Source organism: Argentina silus (genome assembly GCF_951799395.1).
Source record: "Argentina silus genome assembly, chromosome: X".
NCBI classification, from domain to species: domain Eukaryota; kingdom Metazoa; phylum Chordata; class Actinopteri; order Argentiniformes; family Argentinidae; genus Argentina; species Argentina silus.
Genome location: NC_139653.1, coordinates 7,459,881 through 7,477,722, shown reverse-complemented (window position 1 = coordinate 7,477,722; position 17,842 = coordinate 7,459,881). Strand labels below are relative to the sequence as shown.

Sequence of the window (17,842 nt, the reverse complement as noted above, 5' to 3'; positions counted from 1 at the left end):
ACACACACATACACACACACACACACACACACACACACACACACACACACACACACACACACACATACACACACATACACACACTCTCCTAGTGCATATTCAGGGGTGTGAATAAAACAGAAACTAGGGTCAAAGGTGATCACCTCTGCATTGATGAAGCAGACTTCAGCCAGGAGGCGGAGCAGGTCCTTCTCCATGCTTTGGGCTTGTCGCCCTGCCAACAGACGGCCATCACCAGGGAGACTTTCCACAGGGCTCCCGTCTTCCTTGCGTTCACCTGCAGGGTCGGGGTGGTACAAAGTGGTCGTCACAATTAGCCATGCTGGCTAAGCAGGAAGTAGAATGTTTTTGAATAACCAGGTAAGATGATTTTATATCGCTGTAATGATTTCAGTTTAAGTATTTAAGTGCTGTGGATGGACTGAATCTTTAAGCAGATTTAAGCATCTTAGATGTCAAAAGTGCTACAGTACAACTTGATCCTCTTTGGACAATTCTGTAACAATGTTTTGGTTGGATACATTTTCCTTCAAAGTAAAAGTTCCTCACAGTCGGTTTTGGGTGTTTTCCAGCGTCCATCATCATAAAGCAGGCAGAAACGACAGGCAGCACGACACACATCCCAAACCTCCTGCTTCCTGGCTGTCTTTGCGAGTGCTGCCCACAATCTCACTCTGAATAGAAAAAGAAATAAACATTATCCACCTTTCCTGAACATGAGAACATGCTATGTAAAACAGTATTCTCTTACTGTTTGTTTGGGCAATGAAGATGAATAATTTATGTTTCCTTTGGCAAGTTCTACAGCCCTGACAGTGTGTTTTCTCCCCACGATGACGATAGGTGTTTATGATGTGTTGGTTCTGAAATGTTACTCCTGATTAGTACATTGCAGGCTGGCTCTGCTACTAAAGGATACATCTACAACAGTAAAAATATCCCTCTAACGATGTAGGCTACAGAGTAAGCAAGGGAACTCTGAAAATGAACAGACACTCACACTTAAGCTAGGCTTGTCAGTGTCCAAGGTCCTCATTATCAAACATTTATAGAAATCTAAGTTCAGTCAAAGCTATTTTGAAAATCGTAATGAGATTGATCATTAGGTGAAGTATGAACACTTACAGCCACAATCAGTCTTTCCCACCATAACCAAAATATAAGGCTGTTTACAAACAACAGGAATGTAAACAAACACTGTATAGCTTCAAAACAAGTTAAAAACTCCTATGTTGATGTCAGAAACTGTCAGTCCTTCTAGAGTTCTGTCTATCAATTTGAGAGTGGTAAAATTTCTCGAACTCCATCACTCAGCTTTGTGCACACAATTCCCACCTCTCTCTGTCGTTGCCGTCCCCCTGTCTGGCCAGGTGTCCCTCTACCTTCTGCACACATGCAGAGTGATGCTGAGCCTTAGCAGAGAGCTGAGCCACAGGACCCGTGGAGCCTGAGGGAACTAACAGAATAAGCATCACATTTTAATACACATTCACATAGAAAAGCCCACTGCATTGAACATGGTGATAGCCACTCCATTATTGTTATTCTGTACAGCAGTTACAGTATATGTCAGCTAGCTAGTTATGAAACTATAATAATGCCTTACACCTGATCACATAAGTATGAAAATGAGCACACATCGAATGGGAGACCTGGGAGGGCCGAGGGAGATTGTAATTTGTTACAAGTGAAGAATATGAAATAAAACACTGAAGAACAGAGGACAGGTCAAACATAAGACATACATTTATTCCCAATAATTACTTCTAACAGTTATGGACATGAGGAATCGAACTCAACACATGTGGTCACATGACCAACTAACACAAGTTATCATTACGTTATATCTGACTCCAAAATATATTTCATGGTTAATACTGATTGACAATGCTTTGATAATCCCTGTGTGACAGACAATCGATCATATCGGACCCTGGATTCATTAAGAATACCAATAAAATTCATTAAGAATACTAATAAAATGCTATTTTACCATGCCCTCAAGTTAAGATAAATCGGCTTGCAAGTTTACGCACAGGCAAATAGCTGAAGCTGATGACTCTCTACGTCTCTCTACACATTAACAATGCATGTGAGCATTAGACATTAAATGGGAGAACTTGGTCACAATTATGCTGTGCTGTATTAACAGAACCTTTATCTCGCGCACAACCTCACATCAATGCACATAGGGAGAATGAGAATAGAGTATCAACAAAATAACCAACAGTTTCAAAGCAACATATGACTGTAAGTTTTAACCATATGTTAACGTCTGTCAAGGACAACACAAAGTATCCCAGTAACTCAAAGAACATTTTGCTGTTCTTCTCTTTAAGTATCATTCCATTCTCAACAAAGGACAAGGTGTGAGACACATTACAATTGCAAAGGAATTGACCAATAGTGAGGGTGCGATTTCTTCAGGATGTCCGCCAGGCACCACCAAAATCCGTCTACACGAAATACTCAACTACTTAATTACCAGCTACTTTAATTACAAGCAGGGTGTGATTAGCACAAAATCAGGAAAATGTGTCAATTGTAAATACTAAGATTTTGATGTAAGATGATGATTTCTGTAACAGCGAGGGCATCTTAGCATTTGTTTGTGTTAGGGCTTGAATAATGAAAATGGGTCTGTGCCTGCAGCTTTTTAAAAAGCTGGTACACTGGAGGTGGGCCCCTCTGCTCACACCCGCACGCACACGCCTCTACATTACCATGACAGTGTGGGGGCCTATAAGGGATGGTAGAGAACATTACATGCTATGACTTATTAATTTCTCTGCACAGACTGCCGTAGCTCTGAGGGGTCACTTAGTTTGCTTTGAAGTTCAAACACCTTCATAGTGGTTCTTTGTCTTCGCCTCTATTCTTGAGGTATATACTGTATCACCAGGGAACAGAAGTCATCCATGCCCCATATATCTGACCTGTGCCTGGTGTAAGTAGCTCGGATCAGATGAGGCCTGTCAGAGACTAGTCAGGCCCTTGCTTGGGTCATTAGGCAGCGCTTATTTGATCCTGGGCACCAGGGAGCGGAGAGGGGAGAGAGATCAAACAGTCCTATCTACCAAGCCCTGGGGCCCCATGATCCAGTGCATCAAGGTGATGGGAGTTTGGTATGATTGACAGACAGCCATGGAGACATGTATAACCACCTCCTCAACAGACATGGCTCTGGTAGCTGGTCATCCCACCAACTCCCTCCTTCCCCCCAAAAAACTCCAAGGCTTTTGCCTGAGGTTACTGTATCTTTCCAAATAATTGTGAACCTAAAACCTTGAGTGGGCGAGTAAGGTCAAACATAACATTGTATGCATGGTCATTACAGGAAACAAAATGAGGGGAATAGTTTGTACTTTTAACTGTGCTGTCTGCATCGAGCACCACCTGGAATGCATCAGGGGCCAGGATGAGGCCTGCATTGACCAGCATGGGACGTCTCTTTCTCACATCTTCCTGTGGCTGCCCGATCTTAGCCTTTCAAAGAGAGAGACAGAGAGAGAGAGAGAGAGAGAGAGAGAGAGAGAGAGAGAGAGACAGAGAGAGAGAGAGACTTTAAGACACCAAACGTTCTAGAGCCAAAAGAATATAGTATATATATATATATATATATGCAGTATACATATGTGTAAGAAATGGGACAGTGAAGCATTTTTTCTTCTTTTGGCTCTATAACGTTTGGATTTTAAATCACTTAACATGAGATTAAAGTCGAGATTCTCAGCTTTTATTTGATGGTATTTGTGTACATATTCACCATTTCACCATTCAGAAATTACAACACTTTTTATGCATAGTCCCCCTATTTTAGGGTACCGAAAAGTAATGGAACAATTGGCTTGACAGGTGTTTCTGGTTAGTCAGGTGTGTTCCATCACATCATTTGTGCAGGCATAAGAGAGCTGACAATGTCTAGTATTGATTCTAGGTTTTGGATTTGCTTTTGGAGTTTGCTATTGTTGTCTGTCAACATGAGGACCAAAGAGGTGTCAATGAGGTGTCAATGATTTTTCAGCCATTATTAGGTTGAAAAATCTGAAAAAATCTGAAACATCAAAAGTTTGTAACATCAGTAAAAAGAAACAAAAGCACTGGCAGCAATCGCAAATGGGTTGGTAGGCCAAGGAAGACTTCCACAGTGGATGACCGACAATTGCTCACCATAATTGGGAAAACCCCCAAAACAACTGTACCACTGATCAGGAACATTCTCCAGGAGGTAGGCGTGAATGTGTCAGAGACTAACATCCACTGAAGACATCACCAGCCAAACTAGAGACACTTCACTGCAAGGTGCAAACCACTAGTTATCCTCAAAAAGGATGGTCAGGTTACAGTTAGCTAAAAAGTACCTAAAAAGCCTGCAGAGGTCTGGAAAAGGTACTGTGGATATACATGTTGAATATTATCATGGACCAGAGTGATTGCAAGAGGAAAGTTTGGAGAAAATAGAATCAGCCCAAGACTTACCACCTCATCTATGAAACATGGTGGGTGTTAGGTTTGAGCATGTATAGCTGCCACTTGAACTGGCTCACTTGTCTTAATTGATGATTGTAACTGCTGACGGCAGCAGCAGAATATATTCTGTGTACAGAAACATATTGTCTGCTTGAGTGCAAGTAAATGCTTCCAAATTCATTGGATGGCTCTTCATTATACAGTAAGACAATGAACCAAAACATACTGCCATAGCAAATAGGGAGTTTTTCAGGGCCAAAAAGTGGAAAGATCTTGTCAATCTTCAGATTTAAATCCAATTGAACATGCATTTAAGCAAAAAGACCTCAAAACAAACAACAACTGAAGATGGCTGCAGTACAGGACTGGCAGAGCAACACCAGAAAAGATACCCAGCGTCTGGTGGGGGTCAATAGGTTGCAGACTTCAGGCAGTTATTGCATGCAAAGGATTGTCCACCAAATACTAAACATGGGTGCTTAATTTGGACATTTGATACATCTGTCCCATTACTTTTATCCTGTATCCTGAAATAATAAGTGGTGTAATTCACACAGGACCACTTCATCCCTGCCCAGCTTTGTATTGTGAGGCAGCAGACCTGTTGGATGAGCATGGCAGCCTGGTCCTCTGTCCTAGCCGGGGTTTGATAGAGTGTGCCACGGAGCTGCAGGAGGTTCACGGTGGAGGAGAGACACTCGTGGTGCACCCCCTTCTCATCCAGCAGCAGGGCCATCTGGAGGTGCACCAGAGCTGGCTCCAACCTCCCCTCCTCCTCTTCTATGGCTGCAAGCTCTGTGTGGATCTGACAGCGCATCTCCAGCAGCACACTGAGACACACACATACAATATTTACTGTACTGTAGATACCACACACATGCCCACACACATGCCCCCCCCCCACACACACACACACCCCAGCACACCCACACAAACACACACCCACACCCACACCCACACACACACATACACACACACACACACACACACATACACACATTAATCAGTTTACCATGCTCCATTTGCTGGGGATAATTTAAGTGAGTCACCTGTGTGTGTCCTCCAGTACTTTGGCCACTCTGAGAAGCGTTCCCTTGATATTCTTCCTGAGGTTGTGCTGGAGGAGGGGCAGACAGGCGTTCCACTGAGTGGCACACACCGCCTGCATGACCTGGGCATCCCCCTCTTTCACTGCACTCTGCAGCCACTGGTCCAGCCTGCCTATCACCTTCATCTGAGCCTGTCAGACATCAAGCCCAGTGGATGGATTAGTGTCTCTGTCTGTAATTTGTGTGTAATGTATGTGTGTCTGTATTTTGTCTGAAACATTGTTCCCCCCTGCAGCTGACCAGGTCTTTCTTGAAAAGGAGATTTTATCTCAACGAGACTACACTAGGGAACAGCCCCTCCCTATTTGCAAGCAATGGTTAGCCCCCAAACCCCTGCACGGTCACTCCGCTCTTCCACCTCGGCTGCCCGCCTGGCACTGCCGCCTCTACGTTGATGCGCGCCACTCGGTCACAGCTTTTTACTGTCCTGGCGCCCTGCTGGTGGAATGAGCTTCCCCCCACTGTCAGAACTGCAGAGTCACTACCGATCTTCCGCCATAGATTGAAGACCCATCTCTTCAGGCTACATCTTAACAGTCCTTCCTAAGACCTCTTCACCCCCACTACCCTCCCTGTACTAACCCTACCCCATACCCTAGAGACCTCTTCACCCCCACTTCCCCCCTGTACAAGTTTAATAAATAATAATAAAAAAATTTATAATAATAATTGCCTTCTGGCATTACGACTGCCAATGGCCCCTGGTGTGAGCATTAATTACTTTGTCTTATGATGACTGTTGGATAGATGATTCACTTACTTAAACAAATGTATTTGTTGTAAGTCGCTTTGGATAAAGGCATCTGCTAAATGCCATAAATGTAAATGTAAAATACACTAGATAAATAAAGGGTAAATGAAAGATGGAATAAGGCTTCAATGATTCCATTGAACACTCTACAGTACATGTACAGCATTGGGGTGATATGACTGTACTAATTAAACTGATGCTAATTCATGCACTGTAGAGGGCACCTCAACATTGGCTTTGGAGTAATCCTTCATCTTCCCCTCTTGCGTTTGAAGGTCCAGTTCACACTGGACACATTCCATCATGATGCCCTGTCCAACACTCTACAAATAGAGCACAAGGAAATGGCACAAAAGAAAGTCAATACATTGTCTTTAATGTGAGGGTAGAGATGGCATATGTTACTAATTTCTGTCAAGTATAATTATTTTCCTGTGAGTGATGTTGCTTTTCTTGTTAGTTACATCTCCCAGAAACTGAGTAAGAATGTTAGAAAGAAGTTATTATATATATAATTCTAGCATTCTTTACTATAAGTTAGCCGTACATGTGATTTACAATAAATGACGGTATGAACAAACACAGGCCTCTTGGGCTTAAGCTTGGATGGCTAATTATCTCTCTTGTTGAGTGCACAACTGAGAGAGGGGGTCCATGTCAATGCAGATTTACATAATTGCATCATGATGTACATATTTTGTTTAAATATAGACGCATGTTAATACATAGGTTATTAAGTTGGATGATTATCAGTCACTCACAGTCACTCCCGCAGTCTTCAGCTCTCTCAAACAGTCAGCTGCAACGTGGTGATGCTTGAACTGCAAAGCCAGCAGAGCTAGCTCCAGGAGGAAGGCCGCTCTGTAAAACCAGGTTAAAGTGGATTTGTAAGGCATTCACAACCCTTAAATAATCTGGATTGTAAATTGAAAAACTATTTGGCCAAATCATATTCAGGCTGATTTTCTCTAGATGCATTAGCAGCTTTACACACTACAGGGCCGACCCAAACCATACTGTACTGGCCCAGTATAGCTCAGCTCGGCTCAGCTCAGCTCTGCAGTGTAAATTAGCTTTTAGATGAGCATCAGTCTATGAGATATTCATTCAACAATAGGTCAATAGAGAGGTATTAAATAATGACTACTAGGAGCTCTAACAGCCTATTTGTAGCTATAATGAGTAAAGAAGAGCTGGGGTCGCAGACCTATCCACTGAAGGGATGGGTGTAGTACTCTCAGCAAGATGAGGGCTGGCGCCCTGAGCCATAGCAGGGGACTGAGCTGCAGCAGAATTTGTCAGGAGGAGGAAAATCTCCTTAAGCTTGGCAGCATCCTCCTTTCTGGCCTCGCAAAGTTCAACCCTACTGTGGTCCAGAAAATGAACGCAGACACAGACACAGACACAGACACACACATACACGTACGCACGCACACACACACACACACACACACACACACACACACACACACTCACACACACACACACACACACACACACACACACACACACACACACACACACACACACACACAGAAACCTCAGGCATGATAATGCTAGGCCTAGTGAGTCACGCTGTCAATGCCTATAGCTCTGCTTGTGAACAATGAGGAGCTGACATGTAGAGTACACAGTACATGCCCACGGAAAGGGGGTTGGTCTACATCCCTGTTAAGCACCATAATCTACACTAAACTGGTGATGTATCAGTTGCAGATAACCTTGTCCCTTCTGATATGCTCAAAGCCTTACTGAAGAGTGAGTATATATATATATATAGTATATTGCTACCACAATGACCTAGGTCCAGTGGTCACAGAAGGTCTGAGTCAGGTTATGTAATGTAAGCTTTAGGACCAACAAAAAGCAACTGCCTATTTCAATTCCTAAATTCAATTCCTGCCATGCTGTAACATGGCAAACAAAAAAATACAAATCATGGTGTAAAAGAGGCATTAAAACATGCCTCAGTGCTTACTGTGCAATGAGTCATAATACTATTGACTCAATTCTGGTTGTATAAAACTGTTCAGACAAAAAGCAAACAAGAAAGATACATCAAAGTATACTGAACAATTGTGTTCACATACAGTAAATGTGCTGTGTGCATGATTCTTCTAATACATTTTCAAGGCAAAATTAAAACATCAAAACCTTATACCAAATTATCACTTTTAAAACAGCTACACTACAGTAGCTACTGTGTTACTTCACAGTGCTGTGATTGCATTCAACCTCATAGAAACTGACACAGGAACATAAAATGCATTTGATAATTGATCTCTGAGAGGAAACTTGCATCAACAAAAACATTTAGGCTACCAAGAAGCACCATAAGGTATCTTAAACATTTTGTGATGAATAATATAATAGAGTAATAATAGTAGATAAATAAACACTTACTGTTTAAGTTGCTGCATTTTGTAAATAACAGATAAAATAGGATTTGCTTCAGTTTTCTTTTTAGAGAAGTCACACAGCTTGTGTCGTACCTATGGGGAACAGAATTCCATTCGTAGATAATCCAACTATGGCAGTAAGATTTGTAGAACCCTAGTTGAAGAGATTGAGAGCAAAAGTATATACCCACAAGTAACCATGTTCCACTCAACAACAAAAAAAAACAATGGAGACCATAGTTGTGTTTTATCTGGACTGTGCCCCACATTGGATAAGCAGTTCATGAACTTAGCCATCTAAACACATTCCTAGAGAGGTCAAGGCTTTACCTGCAGGGAGAAGATTTTGGGATAAAGATCAGGGGTATGTGACTCTATAAAGTCTGATGTAGCCTTGGCAAAACTGGAAGCCTCCTTTCCTCTCCCAGCATCCACAAGACATTCTACAAGGTGTCTGCATACAAAAATAAAATTGCAGATACAAAATTCACTGATACACTGATCCTCAACACATGTCATACGACTCCAATCGTTATTAAACCGCCAAAGGGTCTGAATGATGAGACTACTAGATGATGGGATTATGGCAGTGCCACCTACAACATGAGCTGAGCCCTCCATCTGTAGTCTGGTTCGCCAACCTCTTCCAGGGCCTTGACCACCTGTGTGAGGGTGGGCACCAGTTGCTGTCGTGGTCCAGGCTGCAGGAGAGACCGCACAGTCTGGAAGTAGAGCACTGAGGCATTGAACACCAAAAAGTGGTATCTAATGAAAATATAGAAGAGGGGGAAACAAATATTATTCACACTGCCACATACTGTGCCAAGATCTAACTGATCTTTTAGTACATCTCAATGTAGACCAAGTGTTGACCTCAGACCTTGCAAATGAACATACATGTTATACATTACTAGTCTGGGCTGCATTACATACAGTATGTATACATACATGTATTCCCTTTAGTGTTAATTGGGATCATTCAAGCTCTTTTTTATTTACAGATGATGAGTTCATAATTTGAATCATTTACTGGCTGTAGACATTTATTTTTATGAATCTCTGAACACATCTTCATACAGTACATGGATAATGTTTTCAAAATGGCAAAACATAAAAAATAGACAGAATACAATTTAAAGCTATTTCTACGTACAGCATATTTGCCAAATGCATTTTTTTACATGATCCACATGATCTTTGCTATGAAAAATTTAATTTGTTGTGACATCTTGTTTTTCATAGTTACAGTCATAATTATGTTATTCTGGAAATCTGAATTTCGTCACAATAACAAATGTGGTACTCCTCATCTACCGTATTATCTACTATAACTTCCCATTAAAAAGTGAAAAACCTATTTTTATCTAAAGATACTTTCCACTTCATTAGTAGAGATGATTATGCTATTGTGAAAAAACACAATTATTTTATTTGAGTATTCTATAAATTTTAAAAATATATATCAGTACACTGAATCACAGTTACTCCGAAGCTCGAGGATAATTCAGTTTGATGTTTCTACTGCACCGTACAACATTTGCTTAGCTAGCCTTTTCACCCTTTTTTCGAGCAACTTACAAGCCTGATATCCCTATACTATAACCAGAACCACAGTGAGCCTTTATCCCCCACACTCCCCATCTGAACCAATACACATCATCCCCATATTTACCCTCTATGACACTGACATGGTATATCATATTCATTATTCAGCTTTTCTGTCATGTATAACATGTGCAAATCTCACCTGGTCGAGAAAGTAGACAGGAGAATTAGAAACATGTTCCCATTACTATAGATTGCATACCTTGGTTTGTCCTTTGAAATTTCAATAGCCTTCAGAAAATAAATCACAGCCTTCTCAATGTCTTCCTGAGGATGAAATAATGAGTTTCAGAGAAAGGCAGAAGAGCAATAAAAACACTAGCTTAACAATTTATAATACATTATTAATTTATAGTGTAACAAAACACTGGGAACATAGGAAGCCAGTAGACACGGTGGTAAGTGTTGCTATACACTTAGAAAAAAGGGCTCCAGAAGGGTTTTGGAAGAGGGTTAGGATTCTAGAACCATTTTTATCCGAATCTCTTTTTGGAGGAGAGGGTTCTTTAAGGGTTCTTAGTATGGAAAGGGTTCTTTTCACCCGAATAACTTTTTTTGGAAGAAAGGGTTCTTTGAGGGTTCTTCTTAAAATGAAAGGTGTATTTTTCTATCCATCACTGGAACTTTACAGAGTTTTGTCCAATCATAATATACCAGCCCAACAAAACACATGAACATGAACGCACATATAATACAGTTAGAAACAAATAAGAACCAACATCACAGGTACTGTGCATCCGTCAGTGAGATAATGCACAACAAAGAACAGAAGTTCACAATTACCCACAATTCCATAACAAGTATGCTTGTTATACTCGTTGTCTCCGATCAGCTAATCCCTTAGCTAGTTTTGACAGCAACATTTTTCTCACATTGTGCGAGAAATATTAACGCCCTGTTCGCAGGAGAGTTGGCTAGCTTGTGTTCGCAGTCGTAGGACTACTGAGCAGTTCCTAGTTTGACATAATTCCTAGCTAATTACATTGTATAACAAACCTAGGTCCCTAGTGTAAGTTTCAGCTAACCACTGGGACGGTTGGCTAGCTAACACGTTTGTCATCATTACGGCTTGAGCATGCGGCTAATCTGACCGTTGCTAGCTCCTACGCTTTGCGCGGACAGAGCTAGCATGAAATAGCAACACTACCAGTTGGTCTCAGACAACTGGCACTCTAGCTATCTTCCACTATTTAGTGTAGCTTGATTGCTGTACTGTTTTGGTGTGTGGGCAAGTTGTTTCGCTCTAGGGAGGATTTATTCTTTCGGTTGATGCCCCCTCTATGACTGTAGTGTGTGTACCAACCTTCTTAGTAACCACTTTGTCTCTGTTTTCTTCTACGGGAAATATGGCTCTGGTTTCGACTAGATCCAGGAGACACCAAGAAGGCAAGCCCCATGGCCTGCTCTAATGGAGGTGGTTGTGCCTTGTGGAAGCAAGAATCTCACAGTCTGCCTACTGTGCCTAGGTTTAAACCACGCTGAGACTGCCATCCTCAACATCTCGTTCTGGGCTAGATGGGATAACCCTGAGGGGGTTACACGGAGGCAGGCGTCGATGTGGAAAAAATTATGGAGCTCCGCCACATCGCAGACCACGTGACCTGCACCATCAAGGCCGGACCCAGTCCATGGGGAAGTGATGGGCCAATCTTTGGTGGGCCAGAGAGTCCTCTGGCTGGACAAGTACTAGATTACAGACAGTCGACCCGGCTGGGTTGTTCTGGGCTTTCGAGGACCTGAAGGCGAGAGTCGAGTCGAGATGCAAAGACAAGGAGGTGTATACCACCTTCCTCCCCGTCAAGGACCAACCAAGGCCGGAGAAGAAACCCCTCCCCACCCAGGTCCTGATCATGAGACCTCCTCCTCCACACTTCAAGATCCCAAAGTCGCCCATGGCAGCCCAGATGCCCCAGGCCAAGGACCGGTTCGGCCCAGACCAGCGACCTCAGTTGAGATACCCCCTCCCCCAGCCCCTCCGAACAGGCCCCTCCCGGAATCGGGACGCGGAGCCGGAAGGTAGCAGGTGCATGGTCCTGGGGGACTCTGTGGGCTCACAGATTCCCCAGTACCTGACCACACCCAGCTGGGGTGTGGACTCCCAGTGTACACAAGCACGCCAACCTTATTAGCACCTCCTTATGCCCAATAAGTCCTGGGACAGACTTGCACCTACACCTACACCTACACTTGCACCTACACCTACACCTGCACCTACACCTACACCTACACCTACACCTGCAACTGCACCAACACCAACACCTACACCTACACCTACACCTACACCTACACCTACACCTACACCTACACCTATACCTGCACCTGCACCTGTACCTACACCTGGTTGGTGGTGTCCTGGGCCCAGTTCAAAGGTGTCTCTTCTGAGATAAGTGATGCTGCCAGCAGCTTTAGTTCTACCTAGCACCAAAGACAGTTCCCCTATGGGGACAAACCTAAGAACAATATATGGTTCTACTTTTTTCTAAGGGTGTAGAGTCAGAGAAAGGTTGTTCTTGTTCATTCATTGTTAAATATCACCCCAACTGTGTTGGTTCTCAGAGCTTGAGCAATCAAACTTTGTTGAACAACCACAAACAAGCAGAATTTTACAGTAGTTCAGTGGATCCTCACCACACTTCCAGTGGTCTGTGGAGATTTCAGCTGGCCTTGGCAGAGGTACGCTCGGCATAGGAATTGATTAGCCGGGGGTTTCCCTTCAAAGTACATCATTAGGCAGTCGCTGCTGATCTCAACGCATCCCAGCTGAAACACAAAACACAAACAAGATTAACATATAAATATTTCAGAACCTACCCTCAAATATACTGTATCTAAAATGTTGTAACATTTAGACTGTTAGGAAAAATTTGCTAATCAGGCCAACCATTTGGAACCGTTTTTCGTGACGATGAGTGATCAGGTTGGTATGACATGAAGATGTTAATGCTTTGTATACTGCTTCAGACTGGGTGATAGATCAAAGGGCAAGACACAACAAGAGCTGAGGAAAAACTCAGTTCTTGGTTCAGGCCACACAGCTAGATCCAGAGTATGGACTTGCTTTGCTGCCTGATATACAAGCAAAAGATTCCTTAAACACAGAAGGTGTCACTGTCCTTTCATTTTCTTACAATGTCTTTACATTTGTCTGCTTTTAATGTATAATTAGTGGGCTTGCTTCAGCAAGAGGCATTAGACAAGTAGGCCCTGCTAGAAGTCAGTTTCACTGTCTTTGGCCTTGTGCATCTTTTTACTGTTTGGGCTGACTTCTCCACTAGTCCATTGGATTGTGGGAAGTGTGGACTTAATGTTGTGTGGACAAAGCCCAATTCCTTACCAAAGTTTTTGCATTTTGCATTGGCAAATTGTGGGCCTTTATCCGAGAAGACCTAGCTTGCTACGCCATGTCTGAAAAATATGGCTTTCATACAGGTTATCACAGCGTCTGCAGTGGTAGTAGTCAGTCTACAGACTTATGAATATAGGGAGTAGTAGTCTGTGACTATGAGATAGTCTTTCCCCTTGAAATGTAAATAGGTTCGCTCCAACCTCCTGGTAAGGTCTCTTTGGTGCGGTGGTGGATACGGCTTTAGTGGTTCCACAGAGTCGTTTGCTTCAGGCATTTGTTGCAATTTGATTCAGACTCTAGTTTGCTTCCTTTGTCGATGACCACTGATAGTTCTGCTCTGCAGTTCCAGTACTCTGCAATCTTAGGTGAGTCTTGCTTCATGTCCATTCATCCAAGATGATTTTCCTCAGTTTTCTCATTGTTTCATCTTTCTTTGTTTCCTTCCGTATGATTTTCATTTTTGAGTCTGCTACATGCAGTGCACTTGTTATCGTTGTCCACATAGGCATTCACATCCTCATCCATTTTAGGATTTGCATGCTTCCTCGGTTCCACAGATCTGGACAGTGTGTCTGCTGTATACATCAGCTTTCCCGTGTATGCAACATTCAGTGTGTAGTGTTGCAGCCTGATCATCATTCTCTGTATTCTGAGTGGACAGTCATTTAGTGGAACAATGCAATCAAAGGCTTGTGATCAGTCTCTACGCTGTTTGCTTGTCCTGATACACACTGAAGAAATCTAACACAGGTGTATGTGATGCTGAGCAGCTCCTTTTCTATTTGAGCATATCGTGTCTCCACGTATGTCATTGACCTTGATGCATATACTATTGGTTGCCAGTTTTCATCATTTTTTTGCATAAGAACAACACCGAGCCCACTCTGTGATGCATCTGATGATGTCTTGATGGATCTCGCTGGGTCGTAAAACCTCAGAACTGGTTCATCTATGAGCAGTTTCTTTAAGTCGCTCCATGACTTCTCATGGTCATGATTCCATATCCATTCAATGTTCTTTTGTTAGCTGTCTCAGTGGTGCCATCTTCTCTGAGAGGTTGATTATGAACTTTCCTATGTAGTTGACCATCCCATTAAACCTCTGTACATCCTTTTTACTTTGTGATCTTGACATTTTCTCAATGGTGGACACTTTTCTTGGGTCAGCTCTGATGCCTTTACTGCTTATGATGTCAACTCACGTGGAGCTGGATTTTTCTCTGTTCAGCTTTAGATTTACTTTTCTTGTTGTCTCTAGCACTTTTCTCAGTCTGTCGTTGTGCTCTGATCTCATAGCCCCCCATACTAATGACTGATGTCATCCCAACCCATTGATGTGTCAACTCCCTCAATGTGCTCATAGATCATATGGACTGTTTTGTGATATACTTCTGGAGTTGATGCAATGCCAAATGGTAAACTCAGAAATCTATACCTTCCAAATGGGCTGTTGAATGTGCAGTTTTGAACTTGGCTCGTCCAGCTTCAGCTGCCAAAATCCTGAAGAAGCATCCAGCTTACAAAGATGCAAAGATGTACTTTGCATCTGCAAACTGACATGATTTCCACATATCCCAACGTTTGAAGTGCTCTCTTTATTGTTCTGTTTAGATCCCTTGGATCCAGGCATGGTCTGATTTGTCCATTGTTTTTGTCACCCACTCCGTTGTCTCATCTATTTTCTGAATCACGTTCAGGCTTTCCATCCTGTCAAGCTCATCTTTCAGCTGTTTCTGAAGAGCGAATGGAATCTTTCTGTATGACTGGTGGCACACTTTTGTCAACTCTGACTGTGTTCCTCTGGAAGGCTGCCTAGAAACAGGTCATTGTACTCCCTCAAAAGATCATCATATACGGTGTCTCTATCACTTTCCACAACAAGGACCCTTTTAACTAGGCTCCTAGGCCTCTCACAGGCTTTGCTTGCACTTTCCTTGGTACCACGATGAATGCTCGTGTGTGCACTCTGTCCTTGTGTGTCACTGCTGCAATGCATCTTCCTTTCACTGGTATGTCCGTACCCAAGTAACCTCTCAATTTAACTTGTGTTCCATGTAGCTTTGGTCTAGGTCATATTTTCATCAACTCAGCCTCTGATATCACACTCACTTGTGCTCCAATGTCCAATTTAAATGGAATATGTATGTCACTCTTTTAATGTCAACATCCAGTCTCTTTCTTCTTTTGTACTTTTAGATACAGCATCCCAGGAGTCATCTTCTTTGTCATCATCTACAGCATCTACCTGTATCTGTGTAGCTTGGTTCTTGAAGCAGTGAGCATAGTGGTTGCTTTTATTGCAGTTGATGCAGTTTTTTTATGCAGTTAGTTTCTCTTCCATTTCTTCACTTCTGGGTTAGGGTTAGTGTTGTGTTATGCTATGGGTTCAATAACTACACCATAATGAATGGTATTTACTTAAAGTATATCTTCAAGTTATTACAACAAGACAGGCAGTCCATGTTACATGGTCAGGTTCAATGTTCTCATTGCCTAGCAACAACGTAGATGATCTGCGCATGCTCTGCTGGTCAGGCATAGTAATCAAACTAGCAAATACAATACTATTTGCTAATAGTTTTACAATTTCTAAATGGTGAAACAAATATGTACACAAATACCATCAAATCCAAACTTTTGCTGTATAGAGCTGCTTCACTGGCCCATTACATGTATAATGCCAAATAAATAATTATATGAAATTCTGGAAATCAGGTAGAATTCACCTTTAAAGGCACTGTCAATGATTTTTGCATGCATGGCCAACAAAATATAGTCATTTTAACATGAATAGCCGCTTGATGTGTTGTGCACAAGGAATTACATTGCATGAGGGCTGCATTACTGTTTTAAAACATGATTTGAAGCTAGGCCCTATGCATAATTTGTTTAGAAAGTCTCCTTTGACAACAAGATTATGATGAGATAGGACAGCTGTTCTAACTCTCGAACATTATTTATGAGTCATATTATTAATCATAATCAAGGAGAAGTATTTCAATATTTTAAATTGCTCAATGACTGACAGTGGCTTTAAGGTCAACTGGTTTCGCCATGACATGCTTGTAATACAGATAAACAGTAGAGCTAATATGCCTATTAATTATTAATCTTGACCACAATGTGTCGTCGTGGTTCGTGACCTTACCTCGAGGGCTTGTTCTGCACATAGAACATACAGTTCCGGGCAAAAGCATCGTGAATCTGATGATGATGTCTCTTCAGATGTTCCCTCTCTGATCAGGTCATAGGCAGCCCGAAGCGCATCGGTGTCTAGAGAAACCACAGGACGTGAAAGGTTAGATTCATTCAACTTGCAAGCAAAGCAATGTAAACTAACTTGTACTGTAAGTAACTTATCTGCTACTGTGTATCACCTTTTTGTTTCTGCGCCTTGGTTAAATACTGACGAATGTGAATATCCATAATATCTCTTGACAGGAGCCTGTCAGCTGCAGTAAGTGATGTAGCTAGCTACGATGGGAAATTATGATAACTATCAGGAAACAAGATTACGTTAACCTGTTTAACATAGTAAACTGCCACAACTACAAGTTGTGAAACTAGAATAAACTAGAAGTTTATTACTTCTAAATGACAGGGGCTCTCTACTTTTTAGTGTCCTCCGACGTGTCTCCGCACCAAGCTTGCGTTCATTTGTATGATTTGGAAGGGTATCTTAGCAACAAGAAGCGGAAACGACTCCACGGTGAGCACAGAGGGTCAAAAGTCATTTTTGAGATTTTCACTGACCTACAACAGTCATGTCAACAAAGCAAGCTACGTCAATACAGCCATGTCAACATTGTCATCCATCCCAGATGTAAGCAACTGTTAAAACTGGAAGAATCTTGATAGTGGTGAAAGTAAGATCATGTAATTAGGTGGGCTTGCTTCTTGCTTTTAAGCTATCCACACCAATCCAACTTTAAAACGTGCAGAGAGGTCTGACTTGCGTTGCTAAGACTTTTGGTTTCGATACTTATATACACTTTTTAAACTACACAAACTTGAAAATGCACTTTTTAACATGGAGGTCTATGGAAACCAAAATATGCAATTTTTGCACCTTTTAAGCTAAAAACTTCCAATAAAGCTTTTTGATACCTATTAAACTTTTTAAACTACTAAGCCTTTTGTATATAATAAGTAAAACAATAAAA

General features: G+C 42.0%; 1 protein-coding gene across 1 annotated transcript in view; it reads right to left on the bottom strand.

Annotated features, from left to right (window-relative positions):
- cfap46 (cilia and flagella associated protein 46) overlaps nucleotides 1-17,105 on the bottom strand; it is a gene marked incomplete at its 5' end in the record, with an annotated part of 58,481 nt that extends 41,376 nt beyond the window's left edge. The window contains 16 exons of the mRNA XM_083696206.1: nucleotides 144-277; nucleotides 550-674; nucleotides 1,336-1,456; nucleotides 3,366-3,486; nucleotides 5,072-5,300; nucleotides 5,520-5,710; nucleotides 6,555-6,653; nucleotides 7,092-7,191; nucleotides 7,538-7,696; nucleotides 8,734-8,822; nucleotides 9,060-9,183; nucleotides 9,330-9,494; nucleotides 10,537-10,601; nucleotides 12,963-13,094; nucleotides 16,828-16,952; nucleotides 17,057-17,105. Coding sequence (XP_083552332.1) covers nucleotides 144-277; nucleotides 550-674; nucleotides 1,336-1,456; nucleotides 3,366-3,486; nucleotides 5,072-5,300; nucleotides 5,520-5,710; nucleotides 6,555-6,653; nucleotides 7,092-7,191; nucleotides 7,538-7,696; nucleotides 8,734-8,822; nucleotides 9,060-9,183; nucleotides 9,330-9,494; nucleotides 10,537-10,601; nucleotides 12,963-13,094; nucleotides 16,828-16,952; nucleotides 17,057-17,105 — 2,028 coding nt within the window. The remainder of the gene's footprint in view (nucleotides 1-143; nucleotides 278-549; nucleotides 675-1,335; nucleotides 1,457-3,365; nucleotides 3,487-5,071; nucleotides 5,301-5,519; nucleotides 5,711-6,554; nucleotides 6,654-7,091; nucleotides 7,192-7,537; nucleotides 7,697-8,733; nucleotides 8,823-9,059; nucleotides 9,184-9,329; nucleotides 9,495-10,536; nucleotides 10,602-12,962; nucleotides 13,095-16,827; nucleotides 16,953-17,056) is intronic.
- Between the last annotated feature and the right edge of the window lie 737 nt (nucleotides 17,106-17,842).